The sequence below is a fragment of the Pteropus alecto genome, unplaced genomic scaffold (assembly GCF_000325575.1).
Source record: "Pteropus alecto unplaced genomic scaffold, ASM32557v1 scaffold94, whole genome shotgun sequence".
In the NCBI taxonomy this organism is placed as follows: Eukaryota; Metazoa; Chordata; class Mammalia; order Chiroptera; family Pteropodidae; genus Pteropus; species Pteropus alecto.
Window position 1 is genome coordinate 11,706,534 of NW_006437736.1, and position 21,446 is coordinate 11,727,979.

At 33.3% G+C, this 21,446-nt stretch overlaps 2 protein-coding genes and 1 pseudogene across 3 annotated transcripts in view; 2 read left to right on the top strand and 1 right to left on the bottom strand.

The window, feature by feature from the left end:
* Positions 1-3,301, top strand: part of USP44 (ubiquitin specific peptidase 44) — a 13,817-nt gene extending 10,516 nt beyond the window's left edge. Inside the window, exon 5 of the mRNA XM_006914597.2 lies at positions 1,174-3,301. Within this exon, the coding sequence (XP_006914659.1) occupies positions 1,174-1,367 (194 nt within the window). The 3' untranslated portion in view covers positions 1,368-3,301. The remainder of the gene's footprint in view (positions 1-1,173) is intronic.
* A 643-nt stretch (positions 3,302-3,944) lies between these two features.
* METAP2 (methionyl aminopeptidase 2) overlaps positions 3,945-21,446 on the bottom strand; it is a 28,515-nt gene continuing 11,013 nt past the window's right edge. For both annotated transcript variants that reach the window (XM_006914599.3, XM_006914598.3), the window contains exons 4-11: positions 20,462-20,564; positions 12,003-12,164; positions 11,065-11,246; positions 10,140-10,234; positions 9,791-9,887; positions 6,746-6,849; positions 6,129-6,244; positions 3,945-5,486 (exon numbers count right to left, since the gene is read on the bottom strand). In XM_006914599.3, the coding sequence (XP_006914661.1) occupies positions 5,234-5,486; positions 6,129-6,244; positions 6,746-6,849; positions 9,791-9,887; positions 10,140-10,234; positions 11,065-11,246; positions 12,003-12,164; positions 20,462-20,564 (1,112 nt within the window). In that variant the 3' untranslated portion in view covers positions 3,945-5,233. The remainder of the gene's footprint in view (positions 5,487-6,128; positions 6,245-6,745; positions 6,850-9,790; positions 9,888-10,139; positions 10,235-11,064; positions 11,247-12,002; positions 12,165-20,461; positions 20,565-21,446) is intronic.
* Positions 18,381-18,499, top strand: LOC112481921 (annotated as a pseudogene).

Genomic DNA, 21,446 nt, shown 5'->3' on the forward strand with positions numbered 1-21,446 from the left:
GAGTGTGCTATTTTCTTAAAGGCACATGTCCAAGAGCAGGTCCTCTGTTTACTGGTTTAATTTGGTTAATTTTGTTAAAGAACAGAGCATTTAATGAATTGGCGTATCACAGGCATTTGGAACAAACTTTGAGTTCAGGTTTTTAACATATAAAACTCACTTGCACTTACTGCCTCTCTGGACACTTACAGGTAGTGACTGGATTTAGGTTTCACATTTTATTTCCCCTTTCCCTATCTACCGTTAAACATAGAATGAACCTCCTCCTCTTTCCTATTTCTCTACCCTGCCCCCCACACACATACAGAACATAGATGTGGTTAAAAAGCCCACTTTCCAGGAAGGCAGTTAATTCATAACACTAAACTACCTAGTTAGGTGTAAACTATTTGCTTTATAGTATGCTAGCAGCTGAAGCATCAATTGGTAAGATTATACCAGGAATTAAAGAGTCAAGTGAACTAATCAAATTCTATAGCTTCAAGTTGCTTTCAGGATAAAGGTAGATAATTCCAGAGTAACATACTGCCCAAACTATATTTCTCATTAAAAGAAATGAATTGGCTAGCCAATTATTTTCCCTTCAGAAATAGCTTAACTCAACCTATGTAGCTTAATTCAATAGATGAATGGATAAAGATAGGGCACATATGTATGTATGTATGTATACTATGGAATATTACAGAGTCATAAAAGATTGCCATTTGTGACAACATGGATAGACCTAGAGGATAGGGTATTAAGAGAAAGACAAATACCATATAATTGCACTTGTAGGATCTAAAAAACAATGAACTCTATATATAGAGAACAAACTGATGGCCCCCAGATGAGCAGGGGAGTGGGGAGACTGGGTGAAAAAGGTGAAAGGAAATTAAGTAGTACAAAATACCTGTTATAAAAATAGTCACAGGATATAAACTATAGCATACGGAATATAGTCAATAATATTGTAATAACTATGTATGGTGCCAGATGGGTATCACCTCATAAGGTATATAAATGTCTCATTACTTTTGTACACCTGAAATTAATATGTCAGCTATAATTGAAAAAACATTTTTAAACTTAATTCACTAAAACTAATGCCTCTAAATTCATGTTTTAATTTACATCAGAAAGTTCTGAAGTTCCTTTATAAGCCTAAAGGTATATTTCTGTGTTTCACTCTAGGGTTCTGGGTACACTGCAATGATTCCAAGCTAAGCATGTGCACTATGGATGAAGTATGCAAGGCCCAAGCTTATATCTTGTTTTATACCCAGCGAGTTACTGAGAATGGACATTCTAAACTCTTGCCTCCAGAACTCCTATCTGGTAGCCTACCTCCCAATGAAGAAGCTGATACCTCCGAGATCCTTAGCTGATCCTAAGACAGTGAGCTTCTTGCGATTTGTACATATACTTTTTGAAAGGGCTGACTTAAAATTTTGAGCTTCATTGTTTTTTTACTTAAAAATCAGTGCACACTGTTTATATATTTTGTATCTAACTTCGTCTTTTTACAGGGACAAAGCATACATATGTATTAGTGACAGCAGGTAACTAAACTTTTGTCATGTACTTGGGAGTTTTAAGCTTTTAGTGTTTACCTCAGACTAGTGTTACCTCTTTTATATTTTGATGTCTTAATTGGCTCAGATCATGAATTTGTGCAATCAACTGAAATTCAGGTGGCATCATTTTATACATTTCTTATTTATCTTTTGTAGCTATTTTCTATACAAATTCAATTCTTATTCGATGGAAAATTAGACTTCACTGTCTTAACAAAAAAAAAAAATCTAAACGGTATTTCTTTCAGGCCATTTGTATGTTAATGTTACCTTTGCCCCTTTAAGGGAGTTAGACTACTACTTTCAAAGAGAAATATCAAGGTATTGTCTAAATACTCATCAATCTATTCCTGAGGCTTTGTGTGTTACAGGGCTCAGAAAACATTGTCATTAATGGAACTTATTTTTCAAAAATTATTGTTTTAATAATTATTTGGCATAGACATACACATATGAAAATGACAGCTTAATAAATAGTGTGTTTAAATGACTTTAGTACTATGGACATGAAAACAATGATGGCTGGGACTTATGATGATTTGTCTGGCAGTGAACAGGTTTGTCCAGATTCTAATAATAAAGCAGTCAGTCATATTAAAAATTTGAATTTACCGAACTTTGTATTATGTTATACAAGTACAATTTAACTTGGATATGAGTCCATTTTATGTTTAACATTAGAACCTCTTAAGGCTTCGTACTGTATCACTTTTTGAGATTTTATTTAAAGGGATAAAAATAAGCCTTGAAGAGAAAAAATTGCATAGGGCAGAGAAAATAACTGTTCAAAATTGGCAACTGGCAGCAGGCATCTCATTTCTCTAACTAAAGCCTGGACTACTCTTGCTAGGATTATGTGACTACTAGGAGCCTTTTAACATATTTAAATACCAGGCCCTGACATTTTAAAAAATTATCTAAACTTGCATTTTATTAAAAATGTAGTATGAAATAATCTTTGCTCTTGCCTAATAATCTTACTAGATTTCTTTAAAATACTACTGCTGCTAACTTTATTTCAGAAAGAGGAAAATCTACCAACCTCTGTTAATCTGATCTTAGCCCGGTATTAACCACTGCAAGATCATTTCTCTTTTTAAGTGGGTTTGCTTGCAGGTTGAAATCTTAAGATATCCTATAGAATGCTGTTCTCCCCTAGTGATCATCTACAAGTTTGAGAAGGACCTCTATTAGTAAATTTTCCTTAAATTTCAGAGGACAAGTCATATGAAGCAGCTGACTGTAAAGTGCAATGAGAATTTATCACTGAACAGACAAATCATTTATGCCAAAAATACAGCTTGTGTTAAATGACTAAGGTTTAAAATCATTCATTAAGTATCTATGCAAGTTGTTACCTCAACTGTTAATTATACCTCATTAAAGATTTTTGTGGTCAAAATACCTGCGTTTTCCCTTTTTTAATTTCAAGGATTACTTTATACCTAGGTTAACTGCTATACATTTTAGCACCTAATTTTAGTGGGATTTTTAAAAACTCTGGAAGCTATGTTATTTATATAATGGTGTAATTTGCTTGTTTCAGTACTTATTTCAATGTAATATATAAGAAAGAAATAAAGTAGCGTAGCTTTCTTGATCTTTTCAAACTAAAACCAATGGGGCAGGCTGTATGTGTGATGTCAAGGTATATGGGAATTCTGTACTTTATGCTCAATATTGCTGTGAACCTAAATCTGATCTAAAAAAACATTAAGTATTAAAACTAAAACCTAGACAATGAACAGAAATTTCGATTTACTGTACGTCTCAGTGTGGACTTTACATTCTGCTAAGTTGATCTAACAAAAAACAACATGTTTTGGTTGTAAAATAATTTACTAAAGGCACTATTGTTAAACATTCAAGCTAATAATTTGTTACCAATAAGGTACATCATCATAAACATGACAGAATGATTCGAGAGATAACATGGCTAGTAAACAATACAATTTTTTTTTTAAGTGACAGCTTTCCTATTTACAGGATCTTATATATCCCTTCCAGCCATTTCAGGGGCATGCAGCGATGCCATCGCTCCCGACAGTTACCTGGGAAGGAAGCTTGGAGAGCTTAATTCGTTTGCAATCGCTACTGCTGTAAGAGGTCTTACAAAGCTCCAAAATTCTTCACTCATAGGGTCAATCTACTTTGTAAATCCCATGAAAGCACATCAAAATGATATGAATTCAAAACTCCAAAAGAGCTAGCTGGAGGGCCCAAGCCCCGTAACATGTCCCGGCATGAGGTGGTGAGCTCTGCCACTTGCACATCACAGAAAATGGAGAACTTCAAAGGTAGCTAGCTATTGAACATTAGCACCATAGTAAACATGGTTCATGTAGATAACTGGATTGTTTATCCCACAAAGTAACATTCATTAATAGCTCTAATGCTGAAAGCAGCTTTTTAATGTATAATAAATGATCGAAGTACAGAAGTCAGGTTTCTCTTCCTATGAGATTAACATTAAACAAAATACAAAACGGCATCCCAGAGGCAAAAAATCTTATTGTGCTAAAGCATTACAAATTAAGGCTTTACCTTGGTACATAACAATTTTGAAACTATACTGGAACATTCCTAACAAATCATTTACACAGAATTCAAGCAATTTGTTCGAGGATCGGTAGTGGGGCTCAGTTCAAGTATTATGCATCTTACATTCAACATATGCACTTAGCTGCTAACTTAACCTCACTTCCTGAAATACCATCCATAATGTTATGAATCCAAGCCAGTTGAGAGGCAGGGTGCTAAAGAATTTGGTTAACTAATGAAAAAGCCTAATAATTCAATTTCGCTTTTCTAACTAGAACAAGATCCAATCACGGGAAGTTTTCCTGTTTTTGTGGTTTTAAATGCCCTTTGGTTTATTAAGCAACCTGAATACATTTCCTGATAAATATATACCACTGGACAGAGGATCTAAATGTTGAGATTTTACTAATTCAAGGTTTCAAGTTGGTACAATGTTCCTACTAAGTCATGTTTCAATTAGTAGATCTTGCCAATGTCAGGGAATAAATGAAAGACAAGGATTAATATCTTAAAAAGAAAAGCAAAATATTCCTAGAGCTTGTTAATTTATGAAGCTCCTCCTATTTTATACGCATGTATAGATCTTGTTTAGCCACTATGTCAACTTTCAGTATAGAGGTCTACAATCCAGATAAAAGGTTCTACAATACATTAAGTTTAGCTATTTCCTATGCAAAATTATAACCACAGACATTGAAATGTAGCTCTCAGATCTGAAAATGTCTTTATTTTTTAGAAAATGGATTCCAGGAAGGTTAAAAAGCAATACCAGAGGGTATAGGTGGATGTAGTCATTCATTCAAAGCATTCAGTTAAGAATATGGCAATACAAATACCTGAAAAGCATCTCTTCAGTGTTCAAAACAAAATGTATAAGTCATTCCTAACTAATATGAACTTTATAGCATTTTCTAGACAGGAGAAAAACAGTTAACATTTGAAAGTCTTGAAAGCTTTTTCCTTGGTTAATTACATTAGACGGTTTGCCTTTATCAAATTCTTTCCTTTTTAAACATGGATAAAAGTATTATATAAGTCCACTGTTAAACAGACAACGTGTTGCAAATTAATTCTGGTATAATGTATTCCAACAAAGCTTAAAAAATAAAAGATGTTGTGGTGGCTTTGGACTAAGTTTAATAGTCATCTCCTCTGCTGACAACTTCTTTACATGTTGGACGCAACAGTATGGTATGTTCAAACTGTGCTGTATATGATCCTTTAATGTCACACAATGGTGGATATGGATCTACAATGCCCAAGTCACACAGATTTTTCAGAGCCATCAAGTATTTACTTTCTCCCAAGCGATCCAGCCATCTGCGGCAGAAGGCAAGGGTGCCAAAGTTTTCATTGATGACATTTAACAAGTGTTTTGTTCTTGGAAGCCTAAGGGGAGAAAATCCAAGATTAATAGTTGGCTAAAAAGTTATCAAAATTCATTTCCTCCATTAAGGAAAACTCGAACTGTAGCTGTGGCTTGACTTAGTAACTGAAGTTAAAGAAAATTTTTTTCACTGCCACTTTCAACATTCAAAAGCCAGAATGTGTAAGGGCCCATACCTAATTATAGATGGCAGATAAATAGGAAGCCAGGTGAAGGCTATTTTATTATATTTGTGTGTGTCTATGAATGTGTGAAATTCCCAGTACAGACTCATCAACAGTATTATGATAGGATTTCCTTTTTGTGCATCGAGCTGAAAGACCTGCACATAAAGTAATTGTAAATCTATCCTTCAACCACCCAAAAAAAGGTTTAAAAAAAAAAAAAACAAAGTCTATCACTGGGAAAATATTAAGAAAAATCTAGAAATGCAAGCAAAATAAGTTCTGAAATTATGATTATTAGAAACGACCTATATCATTTTCATCTCAGTTAAAAATTTTACAGGCCAATTTCTTTACTGTATTACAGAAATCCATAGAACTTACTGTTAGACTACAGAACTGTGGTTACCTGTCACATTTTTAAAAATACTGTTAACCAGGAAGAGAAACTTACTATTCATATAAAAATAAATCTCTCACCTTATTGGCACATGTCCAACATCAAAATTTTTCATGTAATGTGAACATTCCATATCATCATGAACAACACCTTTTCCTGTGCTACCAAAGGTTTCAATGGCATAAACTTCCCCTTCCTGAAAAATACATTAGGGTCAAAGGGAGACAAGAAAAATTCAGAACTAATCAAAATTACCATATCTTAACTTCAGGCTGAGGTTTTCCCTACTTCATGTAAGAAACATGATACGTCTCCCAGCAGTCCTTATCCTCCTTTCCCTGAGTTATCTTAGCACATTTTGGTCTGTGTCCTCCTATTTGAATGTAGGCTTTAATGGGCAGGAAATTTTGTTTGTTCACTACTATATCCTCAGTGCCTACTGAAGACACTGTTGCCTACAAGATGTTCAATACTAAGTGTCTAATAAACAATCTTCTGACATACCCAAATTCCACAGCTAACTGAGTCCTGATCTGACTAGACACAATCTGCACACTCACATGGCCCAGTTCCTATCAAGGTGAGTATGGATTGCAAGTCAGTTTTGCTCAACATACTATGTACTCAACCATCACTAGCTTTAGCTTGGAAAAAAATCAAAATGCTTCACAAAGAACATTGTTAATGGCATGCGTACCTCCATTCTTGTTGCTTCTCCTCCTTTCACAATGGGCACTGTTTTCCCAGCATGTATTCTATATGGCCCAATTGAATGTCCATTTAGATTACGGATTGGTTTCACTGACGTAATAAATAGGAAAAAAATAGTTATTCAGGGTCTCTAGAAGCACAAACAGGTCTCTTGGCCTTTAGGCTAGGGTTCAAGCACTTATTTAAAAACAAAATAAGGCTCTACTAAATAACTTCACATTAAGGTAATTAAAATACAAACTGGAAAACTAGTATAATATAAAAAGATGCTTATTACAATGTGACTGATTAAAAACTAGAAGCGAGTAAGGGGAGGTGGTAGAAAAATATAAATAAACTGATGAGGACAATGGGGGTCATCTAAGGAAGTACTGTTAAGTCAAAATGCTATGTATATGATTATAAACATGAAAATTATACATTTTTATAATTATGGACTAAAAGGTAATGTGAAAATGAGGATTCTGTCAAAATGACAGGATTCTGTAACCTTAAATTTTATTATTACATCAAAATTTCAAGTGTTAAAATCTAAACACTCTCAAGGTTCTGAGATCAATGACAGAAAAATCAAATTGTGGTATACTCATACACTGCAACACTGCTCAATAAAAACAAAAAGCTCAAGATACATTGAACTGAAATAAAACTTAAAAAAATGAGCAAAAGAAGGCACAATTATAAATATACTGTGCAATTTCAAATATATATGGAATATTTATAAATGTACATTTAGTTCAAAATCAAGTATTGTTACATTACTGTTTAGGGATGAATAATTAGACAGTGAAAGGCAAAGAAAAGCAAATGCAAATACTTTAGTACTCAAGACTGGTTATTAGAGGAACGCTGCTATAACTGGAAAGGGCTACACAGAATTAGGGGCTTCTGGAATGCTGGCAATATTCTATTTCTCAAGGGGTGAAGCCACATAGCTTTTATAATTATGTGATTGAAGTTTTATGTTGTATTTTTAGTGTTTTTTATATTCCTCAATAAAAAAAAAAGGTTTTAAAAAACCTATTTATATAGTGCTGAAATCTTCAGTACAAGCTACCTTTCTTCCAGGCCAGAATTAGGTAGCAAGGTTTTTCAAATCTGTAACAATGAAATAATGACAAGTATATTACAAATTTAGGAGGTGGTACAGAAAAGTAAAACTCTCAATTAGCTCTTCAAAAAAAAAAAATCTTCCTTCTTATATAAATAAGCTAAATTTATTTGAAATTCAGCAAGTATTTCTCTTAAGACCAAGCAAAATGACTCCACAAGCCAAACAAAAACACATTTAAGTAAAAACAGATTTTCTTAAAAAAACAAAAAACATTTAAATTAAAAAATCATCCTAACATATAACCAAGTTACACAGAAGAAGCAGGGCACAGGGCCATTTTTATATCATACAGATTTTGACAGTGGCAGGCTAATTCTGGGAGCAACAATTATAAAGATAACTTTCAATTCTACATCTTCTTGCTCAAGGTAAATAAAATCCCTCCCTTTGATGGCCCAGTTCTGTTATAGTTTTGAGGACTTGCTTCTGAAAGCTCAGCCTATAGTCCATTTCTTCATTTTCCCAATGTCATGATTTGTCTATACTCTTTCTGCTTAAACTAGTAAAAATGAATTCTGTCACCTTCAACTAAGAACCCCATTCAATACAATAACATATTAAAAAAGGAGTGATAAAATAATATAGTGCTAAAACAAACTTAGTGGAAGAAGTTTAAGAAGGCATATATTATTACAATATTACAGACTGGAATTATTACATGGTGACTAAACATTAAGTCAAACTGTCTCCTAATATACCTTGAAAGGCAGACTGCATGCCAACTAAAGTTGTAGGATTAATAGAAAATAGAAGGAAACGATTTGAGAGGGACATGATTAAGCATTATTTGTTGTGGTCCTAATCCCAAAACTGGGGTGGGAAATGAAAAATATCTGTTGAATACTAATAACTATCAGACATTGTCATAAAATTTACGTTTCTAAACAAAACAAAAACCATGATATCATTAATCCTATTTCAGTCAAAGACCCTGAGTTCTTAAAGGATAGAGAATTTATCTAAGCTCAAAGATAGACCTGCCTGACCCCAAAGCATGTTTTCTTCATTATCCCATAACACCTCCCATTCAAGTGTGAGCAGCCTTAAGAGTTTTTTGATTTGTAAGTTCACTGGCCTAGAAATCTTTGTTATTCAAAGTTGCTCTGTTGCTCTGTTGCATTAAACTAGTAAAAATGAATTCAACAGAGCAACAAAGACAGGTACTGTCAGATCCCAGAGGAAGAATCACTTTTGCACCTGGTACAAACACAATATAAGTCTCAACAGGGTAATACAAAGAATGCTGAATGCTGAATTTACTGAAGGGCAAGGAAGCATGATAGTTGCCACTCAAAGGACTATAAAGGAGAGACAGGTTTTGGTTAAGGAAAATGTAGGAAATATTCTAAAAGAAAGTTATTCAACAGGGGTTACAGAGAGCAATTAGCATAGATTAAGAAGGATGATGGTGCCTGAAGAGTAGTCAGACATATGCTGGGAGTCAGATGAAAGCTAGATTGATGGAGAGCACCAGAAAGCACAGGTGGACTCTGGGACTGTGTACCTAAGGCAGTGGCTGGGAAAGACCAAGAGGCAAAGGGAATAAAGATTAAAGAAAGGACACACAAGGAATTAACTGGCCTCCAAATTTTAAATTCAACTTAAAAAAAAAAAACAACTGGGAATCACTGACAAAAAGGGCCTCTGGCTTCTTGAGTCTTGATTTGACCAGTCACAGAAAACTTAGTCTGCATTTTGGCCACCCTGGGATAAGTCCCCAACAGCTACCAGAGGAGCTTGGGGACAGTTCCCAGTTAGTGACCACATAACTATGAGGTCATTTCCTCATCTTCCCTCTTTATAGTCCCAAGAAATAAGATGAAGCAGCTGACTCAAAAAAAGCACTCAACAATTTTAAAATTAATTCTATAAAGGTCACACACATTTCACATAAGATAACATATTTAATGAACATACCTTGATATGTCTTTCCATCTATTTCAACCTCATAGGATTCCATAACTTCTTGGATGGCCTCACCAACATCACACAGACGGACATCAATTCCAGCACACTAAATATGGAATAATGTATACTTTGTTATTCAAAGCGCAGAATTTTACAGCAACTTCTAAATATTTTAAAATAAGGGGCGATAAAAACCGCTTTGCACATTATAACTTCCTCTATAAAAACTTTGGTACGTTAAAATAACCCATTTAAAACCCTAAGGGCAGTGGACCAGTCTTATATAACCCAAAGGCCTTAAACAGGCTATAATGAGCTCAAAATATGTTAAATGAAATGGTGCTTACAGTTCACGTACCTTTATTCCAGTGTTAGTGGCATCTTTTACAGCTTTTAATAATGTATCATATTTGGGATTAAAAGTGACAGTAAAAGCACAGTCAATAATCCTACCTGAAAGAGAAAATTCTCAAGTTTACTTATCAGCTAGTTAATTTACCTACTTTATAGCATCTACTCTATTGATTATCCTCGCTAGTTAACAGAAAAATAAAATGACTCAAATAAAAGCAGCACTCCAGGTACCCAGATGGCACTCACAATCAAAGGTGGGTAAGTATCAAAGTATAAGTTATATAAAGATTTCGGAATGAAAAGATTAATTCCAGGGTGAGTGTATATTACTTTAAGGCAGCACCAATTAAGTACTCCAGGGTGAGTGTATATTACTTCAAGGCAGCACCAATTAAGTACTCACCCAGGCAGTTACACAAAAACATAAACAGAAAATTCAAAGTGAGAAAAGCCTAGGGAACTAAGAAACAGCAATGTGGGCAGAGAAAAAGTGTAGGATCCACAGGATGCTAACCATCAGTCCAGCTTCTCCAATTTAGTAAAAGCTCAGTTAAGTACTTAATCTAAGCTTGTTTTCTCACGGGGTTTAGAAAAGTTGATAAGTCTATAAAGGTTGGTAAACTTAAAGGTTCTAAGTAAACATTTGCTATTAATATGAATAAATGATGTCTGAAACAATGACCTGAAGAAATACAAGATTATACATTCATGCCTTGATACCAAAGGGTAAACCTCAATTACCTGAGTTTTCATTATACTTCATTTAGTAGGACGCTTTAAAGTAAATCTCAAAATCTGCCTCAACACAGGTCTAGTGAAGTGAGGAATCAAGAAAATTTGAGAACTCAGTATTGATAGCTCCATCCAACAAGACAAGACTAGAGTTTTGTAGGGAGAGTGTAGAGTAGAAATTATTTCCAAGAACCTACCACTTATATGTGTTCCAAAGTCTATCTTACAGATATCATCATACTGTAATACTGTAGTGTCACCAGCATTGGGAGTATAATGGGCAGCACAGTTATTGAGAGAACACCCAGTAGGAAATGCCAGGCCAGCGTTTAATCCATTCTCTTTTATTAGCTTTCGTGAACAGTCTTCCAACTTTTCACTAAACAATAAAAAAGAAATTTGTTTACTTTTACATTTTATGTAAGGTACAACTTTACACACGTTACAGCTTATCATGTTTAGAAAGTTAACTAAAACTCTTACTTTCTGGGAGTGATCTGAGCACTTTCTAAATGTGAATAAATAACGGTTCTCTAAAGCTATGAAAATAGTAGCTCATCTCTAAAAGATAAAGAACTTAATTCCACTAGAATCTGGAGAAATGGAATGATATAATCCATTTAGTTTCCTAGTAAGTAACATTCTTGATTTAGACTAACATTCTTGATTTAAATGCTGATTAGATTTTATTTGCTCAATGTTACATATTTTGAAAATTATCTGAATCAGAGAATTAGGTTGCCTTTTATAGCTAATTATTTCTCAAGGGGAAAACTGGAATAATAATTACTCTTATGGGTTTTTTCACTGCATTATAAATGTTTTGTGTCCAATAATTTTAATTTAATATGAATTGCTAGATAACGATAGATTTCCAGACAGAAAATAAGCATCAATGTGTGCGTTTGCACATATGAGTGTACGTGAGTACAAAATATGGTTGCTAAAGTACAAATATTCTCTATGGGTTCCTCGTTACATCAAAATTACAAGAATTTAGGAGATATTTCTAGAACCTTCATTTAAAGTTTTAGCAAAGTAGTAATGAAAGTTAAACATTACAAGTGAAAAGCTGGTCCTAGAAAAGATTTTTTTAAAAATCATGTTTGTAATTACAAAAACATATTCCTTTTACCAGATTTCTATCATTGTCATCCCAGGCTTGATCCAGCTCATAACGTATTTTCTAACTTGTCGATGTGCTTCTGCTGCTTCTCGAAAATCATTCCAAATCTCTTCGCTAGCTTGATCTAATGCTTTCTTTTCTTCACTTGTAGTTCTCCAAGCAGCTGTTCGCCTTTACAGTATGCATAGCACATTTAAGAAACAGCATAATAAGCATAAAAGCTGAAATAAAACTATACTAATATGAGACACTTCAGATAAAAATATTATACATTTAATTTCTTTCATTAAATGTCAGTAGAGCTTCTGAAATACAAGTAAGCCACATTCAATCAAGCCAAATCAATTAAACCTTTTCTAAGAATCTTTAGGGGGAAAAAATCCTCAAGTGAGATTCCATTCATAGTCAGAGGGATTAATATCCTGCCACAAAAAATAACACAAAAGGAGAGAACCAAGAAAAGTCAGAAAAGAGTCCTAGAAATCAAGCAGGTGGGAGAAAAAAGTCATCCTTCCACTCGAGGTAATTGTATTAAGAGACTTCAAAAGAGCACACTAAAAACTAGCATTTAACTGCACCAATAGGGCAAGTACTAATCCAAAGACTTGACCCCAGAAATGTACATATACCTTCCTCAAAACATAAAATATTATGCTTTTGCAGGATTTTTCTGATCGTATATATGTTAGAGGTACTCTTCCTTGAAGGATATGACTCACATTTTAAAACTTCCGGAAATAACAAATAGATTTTTATTTTCAGTATCTGGGAATGAGGAGATCCACTGAATTCCCTTTAAGCAGTACGTTTTGAAAACAACCATTTTCAAATGAAAATCTTTTTAAAATTGTTATACTTTCACACATTCTTAAGAATATATAAATAGTTCACAAGTCAGTGATCACTGAGGTATATAAACCATACTTAGTATAAAAGTGATGTCTTCAAGGAATCACTCCTATTGCCTCAAAGGTAGTGGCTGGCAAACTATGGTCTGCAGGCAAATCCATCCCTGACACCTGTTTTGTAAATAAAATTTTATTGCAACAAAGCCACAATGGCAGAACTGAGTAACACTCAATGCCTGAAATATTTATGGTCTTTTACAGAAAAAGTTTACCCAACTGCTCTAAACTACAGGTCCTTAAGACCCCAAAATGTTGAGTTTTTCTGCATGTCACTATTAAGTTCATTATGACTACTTCCTACTACAGCAGTTCCCTATGTGCCAACATCTAGCACCTGTAATTTGCTACAAGGCCCAAAGGAGCTGTCCTATGTGAACTTAGGGTACTTAAAGCATCACAGAGCCTTCTTTGTCTTGTCTGCTTACAAATGTGTTTTGGATCTATCCACTGATGTTAACTGAAATATTACAGTATCATCAGCTTAAGGTCATTTTTAAACTCCGTAAGTACTTAAATGCATATGAAATACTTTTATGGGAAGAGTGAAAACTCAAGAGACCACTTCTAATCAAAGAATACAAACGAAAGCCCTCAGACTAGAAGGGAATAGGATAAGATCCTTAAAAAGTACAATCTCAAGATGTGGCTCAACCTTTTTCAGCTGCAATACACATATAGTTGGCTAACTCCGTGCTGTGACACACAAGCGACAATCTCCTGACCTCTTTCTCCAGCCCTTTCTCTTCCATGAACCCAAAAATCTTTCCTGGGAACCAAGAACCCAAATGTTTTAAGAATAAATCATCTTCAGGCCTAAGAGTACTGGCTATATTCCCAGATCAATTTCAAAACCAAACACATCACAACTCTTCTTCTCTTAAACGGGCCATAATTCTGGCACATATGGTACAGCCATACATGGTAGTAAACGGTTAAAGCAACACTGCCTCAGAAGCCAAAGATTCTGTGAAATGTAAAAACATCAACAAATATTTACTCTAGAGTGTTAAGATGAAAGACTGTCCACAGGGAACTGGTGTATATCACACATGTAGGGCTGTAAAAGTAGAACAGGCCATTATCAATTCCCATTACTTCTCCTCGGTCCGACCCTTAATATTCTTCAAATCCACTTCTTTAAGTATAATTAAATTTCAAATGCTTCTGACTATATTTTAGAATCTGAACATGATACAATAAAGATCCCCAATACTGAAACCAATAGGTATCTCGTGAATATCTTACACTTCTGAAGGTTGCATGGCTGACTCTGTATTCTTCAAAAGATTATGAAATGTTCTGCATTGTTGGTAAAGAACTATCAATCAGAAATTAGATTAAAGACATTCTTTTGCTAAGTCTTGAGTCCAAACTGAAAGTCATTAGTAATATTCGAGAAATCTACTGCCAGGGCCTATAATTATAACTCTAGGCCCAAAAGAAAGACAATTATGAAGGAGGCTCTCCCTTTTCTTAAATATCTTTTGATGTTCAGTCTATTTAATAAAAATGCAGATGTTATTAAGATTAAAAAAAAAACATTCTGCGCTCATAACAATTATTCCAAAAGACAATTCAAATGCTTTTAAAATATATTATGTATGTAAAACAAAACTACCAAAACAACAGCTTGGAAGAGAATCTTTATAGGAAGTGTTTACAGAGTATGTAAATTTTCACATCTCTTTGATATTATTGAGTCTTTTCAATAGTTCATCATTTTTATCAGTGGATGTATTAAGAGCAGAAAAATATAAAACCAAAAGATACAAAGATATCTGATTATTAATTTCAAAGTTATAAACATTTCTAAACTCATTGCATGAATAGCTTAAAAATAATTTTATTTGTATTTTTAAGCACTACACAATACATTTACAAAAACTTTTAAAATGCATATCTTTAACTCAAAAATAATTAAGAATGCTTGCAGATATGACACCAATTCTCGCCTCTGAAAACTGGAACATAAAGGAAAAAATAAAGCGCTTTTTATCTCTGCATATAAGAAACTACAGTTGCATCCCAGGTGATAAAAGAAAATTCTTCTTACAGAATAATATCAGCTAATAAATGTAGAAGAAATGATAGAATTTGAAATTCACCATATTGCAGTCCCCAATGAAATAACTGTTAAAGCAAGAATCATCAACAGATATGAAAATAGTTAAATGAAAGGCTGTTGAAGACAAGAATATTCCAATGATACCAAAATACCCCACAGATTACAATGCTAACTGCAAAAAGAAAAAAAGCACCTTTAAAAAAGAAACAGAGCTGGCTGTCACCACATTAAGCGAGTGACCAAATACAGTAAAACTAAAAGAACCTGAAATTACATCTGATGCAACAGACTATAATACGAAGTACATAATATCATTTTACGATATATCCTTGTGAAGATGTTTAATCTAAGTCTAAGCTAAGCTTTTACAACTAATTCCAGTTTATGGAAAATACAGAAATAGAGAAAAAAGTTTAATGACACCACAGGGAAAAAATTGGAAAAATCTCAAAATATGAGACTTTTAAATAACCTAATCTCTTCAAAAAGTCAGTGCAATGGAAGAGAAGGCGGGGATTCTAACTATATGCAATGTATGAACCTTGACTGGATCCTCATGTGGGGAGGTAGGGGGAGAGCAGGCGTGGGAATAGCTAAAAAGATGTTCCATGGACAATAGGAAAAAAATTCTGAATACGAATTAGGTATTTATATGATACTGGCAAATTACTGTCGATTTACTTAGATGTGGTAATTGGGAAAATGTCTAATTCTTGGGAGATGCTTGAAGTTTTTAAAAGGACTCAAAATAAATGAAACATTTTTAAACAGCCCAGCCAAAAGAAAAAAAATCAATAACAACAAAAATCACATGTGCAGAGATAAAACATCAATCTAGGGAGTGAGTTCATTATCTTTAAAACTTTGGAATTCAAAGTTGAAATGACAAAGTTATTTAGTCCAACATTGCTTATAATAAACAGAAACTCTATGTCCAATAACAAAGGACTGGACAAATAAATTATGGTATGCACACAGATGTGTAAAATTATTTCACCATTAGAGATACCATTGGTTTCTTTACTAACCTGAAAACAAATTTTAAAAGGGCTGCTGTTTGCAGTAAAGTTCTATCTTGAAAAACATTCCTAGGTATTTATAATAGATATTTATATAGAAGCTTTAGAGGAAAAAATACCAACATGTTAAAGTGGTTTTATTTCACTGGCAGAATTAAGATTTTTATTTTCTTCTTTTTGTTTATCTGTATTTGCTAACTTTCTATAGTGAATATGTATTGCTTGTAAAATTAACATTTTCCCCAAAAAACTGTCTACTAAATTTAGAAACAGATTAAGGATTTCAAACTAATTCTTCATTCTACTTCTAGATATCCAGAATAAGAGAAAAATCAGATCCAATTAACATATTACAATGTTCATCACAGAATTTTTCTAATGATAAAAAATTAAAAGCAGTATAAATATTAAAAAATAAGAAAATAACTAAAACCTGATCCAGACAAAGATTATCAATGAATGAGATACTTACCTATTCACAAAGTAATCTCTCACAAATTAGTAATTACAGGAGAAAAAAAATTATAATGACACACTAGAGAAACTAGATAATACCTTATCTAAGTGAAAAAATTAACATCATGTGCCTCCATATGTGACAACCCTAATAATGACACAATATCTACTTATCTAGCATACCATCCAAAATTGTACAAGATACTCTCAAACAGTTCAGTAAAAAAAAGCACGTATACAGATTCACCAATGTAACATTTTCCACATTTGCCTTCTACCTTCCTATCTTACAAGGAGAAAATGTAATACTATTTGTATGTTATACATAATATGTATAATTGTCACATTCCATTGAGAGAGAGAATGATAGGTGTCAAAATGTTAAAGAGAACCTGAGTTAAAGGTATGCAGGAGTTCTTTGTACTATTCCCACAGTATGGAATTATTTCAAAATAAAAAGTTAAAATAAAATAATGTACTCAATCTGGGTGGTAGCTACATAGGTGAGCTCTTTGTGATAATTCATGTAATTTTCAATAAGTTTATTAAAAAGAACAATGAGGGCAAGATTACAGAACTATATTTAATACCTTATCAAATGTATAAGAATATTTATTCTGATCTATTTGCAAATAGTCAAAATTGGTTGTATGAATGTCAAAAAATATTGAGATTTATTAAAAAGCAAACATAACAATATATTAACTCCTTTTGTATTTCTCTGGGACAGTATACAGCATTGCTTTCAATAGTTAAGTATTATCTCAAGAGATATAATATAATTAACATTTTCTTCTGTTTCAGAAACTAAGATTATTCTACCTATACAATGTTTAATTTGCAATAAAAATTGATAGTAAGGAGAGAAAGGTACTTTCTAAGATTTATAAAATCTCAATTTTTTTCTTATATTAAACATTACATTGAGTATTCCAGTATTCCACCATTCCACCATCTTCATGGTGTTAAAAATATTAACAATCTGTTAACAAGTATAGGAAATCAATGGCTTTCCTTCACTTTAGCAATAATCATATAGAAATGGAAACAGAAATAAAAATATCTTGCTCACATCAGTAACAATACCATAAAACACTTAAGAATAAATTTAACAAGATAGGAACAGGACCTACCTGGAAAAAAAAAAAAATCAGAGTAAGTGGGAAAATATACCATGATACTGGATAAGACAATGTGACACAACTGTCAATTTTCTGAAACCAATACATAAATATGAAGCAATTCTGATCAAAATTCTAAGAAGGGCATTTCTCTGTGGGTGTGTGTATGAAGACTACATGACTTAAAATAGCTAAGAAAAGAATTTAAAAAACTGGGTATGTGTGGCAGGAGAAAAACTGCCTTACCAAATTATCAAAATATAAAGTTTCTGACATCAAATTAAAATAGTATTAGCATAGGAACAGACAAATAGATCAGAAAAACAGAATAAATAATACAGAAACTGGTTCCATTATATATAAGAATAGATGGCTGACCCTTGAACATGGGGGTGCCAACCACCCATGCAGCAGAAAATGTCAATCCGTGTATAACTTAAGCCATCCCTCTGCACACACAGATTCCCAACCATGGATCGAAAATACATAGTACTATTATATAACAATATGGCAAGGTGGTCAATCGATTGAGGATGAATTATTTAATAAACAATTCTAGCAAAACTGGCTATCCATCTGAAATAAAATTAGTGCTCCAACTTTACGTAAAAAATTCCAGACCAATTAAAAAATGTAATAAACATGATACAGTCTGAAAACATCTAAGAAACTGCTAGGAACCCAGAAGTATAAAATATAAACATATACTGTATATTTAAATATTTAAAATTTTTGGAAGAGCAAAAGAACAACGTGAGCAAAAGATGCTGAAAATCATTAGCAGTCTGGGTATCATAAAGTATTAAAATGTTCTTTGAGTCTACGGCCATGCTACCCTGAACAGGCTGGATCCCGTCTGATTTTGGAAGCTAAGCAGGGTCGGGCCTGGTTAGTTCTTGGATGGGAGACCACCTAGGAAGACTAGGTGCTGTAGGCGTAAAAATTAAAAAATAGAGGATTGTATGCTGACAAGCTCCTTGCAATCTGTGAGGTCAACCAAGGGTTGCCTTGCCTAAAAAAAAAAAATGTTCTTTGATTCAGGAACCCTACTTCTAGAAAACTGTCACACAATATAACTGCCAGTATATAAAAAGGTACATATATATATGTATGTATACACACATACACACAATACGTATGTATACACACACGCACAGTTATATATTATACATGTACGTATATGTACATGTTTACATACATATACATACATATATACTCATAGAAATATGTTTATTGCAAAATGGTTTATACTGGCAAAAAATATTGGAGACAAAGTGAATGCTTATCAATTAGAAAATGATGGAATCAAGAATGGCACATTCCTGCCATGGAATATTGTGAAGCCACTCAAAAGAATTACAGAGCTATTCTAACTAACTTGGAGGGACTTCCAAGAGGTAGTACTAAATGAGAAAAGGTGGAGAAAGGTGAGCCTATGATTTCATTTTTGTAAAACAAACAAGGACCAAACACTTTCCTTACATCAACAAAGTTTAAACACACATGAACATAGAAAAATATGGAAGGCTACATGCTATGTGCTTACATGGGTCTGGAAGGAAGGGAAGGAAGAGGAAACAAACAAAAAACTTAAAAAGACTATTTAAAAATAAATGTGATCACATATGTACTATGAAAATGTATGTAATTAATGTAAAATTACATGTCTGTACCATCTTAAAAATAGATGCTTCAAGACAGGGATATTGACTATGAACTCAATTTAAAGAAAAGATGCCCATGCCATAAAATTCCACACAACTTTACAGACTTATTCCCTGAGAGTACTGGGAATGAGGGAAGGGGTAAAAATATAACTACATTGAGTTCTTTTCTAGGTTTAAAGAAAAACAATGAAGCCTTCACAGGTAAATGAAACAATGCTACAGCAGAAGCTTTCTTAACCTGCTATTGCAACCATTCAATTAAGCAATGCTCCAGACTCCCTCTGTAAAAAATACCAAACTGACCAATGCCCATTGTATTCTAAATTAGTGGATAACAGGTTCCTATTCTGAATAATAATAGCAGCTAACACATACTTAATGCTTATTATGTGTCTGGTACTCTTCTAAGTGCTTTACATATATTATTATTTCTCACAACAACCTTCTCAAGTGCCCCTTTTATGGATGAGGAAATAAAACCATGATAAATTACTTGCCCCAGTCCGGAAGCTACTAAGTGTTAGAGCTGGGATTCAAATGCACTAGTCTAGTCCCAGCTTCTATGCTCTTAATCAGCCACTTTGCTGACTGGCTGAAATGTATCCTTTCAGAACACTTCCAAGAAATCAGGTGGTCTGTTCCCAAACTTGTGTAAGTCATCTGTACTTATTACTATAATTATACAATTTAAATATATATTACATAAAAAAATTATTTCTATGAAAACTAAATTGAATACTCAGAAAAATCTCAATAAAGGCAAGTCATCAAAAAATACTTGTCAAATAAAGAAAAGAATTCTAAATGGTTTTTAAAAACATTGATAGATACAGGTGTCGGGCCTCAGATTACTTGGTTCTTGCTTTTCACAGAAACTCAAAATGGAATAGACTCATAGACAATACATTATGGGCACAGTTTATGGGGAAAAAGTAGAGTGAATGCGAATCCATGCTCAAATAACAATGATGAAAAACAAAGGTTTTACTTTTATCAATAAAGATTTTTATTTTTTTGCGATTCCCCACTTTAACAAACTATTTTGATTAGCCAAACTACTACTAGTCTCAATTGTTTTGGATAAGACAGCTTCTACTGTATTTTCTCTGCAACGAATTCATAGCTTTTATATTAAGGTAGTGGAGCAAGTTCTGAGAAAAAAAATCAAATCTGCTTTCCTGCTAAGCTACAACTTTAGAAAGTAAAACTGTAAGTTATTTTATAATCCTTACCCATCTTGTGTGGGTGGATACTCGCATTCTTGTCCTTTGGGAAATACACCATTAGGATACAGGTCACATACTGGAACTGAGGGAGGGTCTGTCTGAACTTTTGCTGTGAGATAACAAATAGAGCATTAAATTCTGTAGTTAAAAATAAAATTAAGCAGTTATCATCATAGTTTTTCTCAGTTCCTAATGGTTGTTATACATCCTGATTTTAAGGAACTTCCTTGCTATTGCCTTACAGTTAGAAACATCATGCTGGTCACCTCCTCTTTGATTTACTATTGCTTGGAAATAAAAAATATTCAATTCCTTAGAACTCCATTATGTATTTAAATGGTATATCCCTTTGGCAGAAAGCACACTTCTAACGTTTTTGTCTTCATTTCCTATACTGAAAATGGAACAACATATAGAGGCTGGCTTTTGCAAATAAAAATCAAAGAAGCAACAATAAGAAAAGTCCTATTAAGTAAAACTACAAAGCTATTATGTATTCATAAAACAAGTAAAAAACTTATTTCAAGGATGTATTAGGTGTCAAAGTTAAAGAGTATACACAGACCCAGTGCTAAAAACTTTAGATAGCCACACAAATTTCTAGATACTCAAAAAAAGTTACAATACCTACCACATGTTTTAGGACACTATTTCCCAAGCTAGATTCCAAGACACCAGTGTTTTGAGATGCTTGTAAAAGGTACGTAGAGATTTTGTCTTCTAAATTTTTTTTTTCAAATATTTAAGAATTCGTTGTATAGTTCTTATCATATGAAGAACTCCCTTTTAGTAATGAATGCTGTTTCTGAGGAATACCAGGAAGGTGTGTGTTAATTTACGCAGCATTATGTCTTTCAATGAATGCCTGCAGCATTTACCAACTACTGAGGTGAAGTATGTGGTTTCTCTTTATGTAATCAATATTATTATTATTATTATTATTATTTATGCCTACAGCACCTGGTCTTCCTAGGTGGCCTCCCATCCAAGT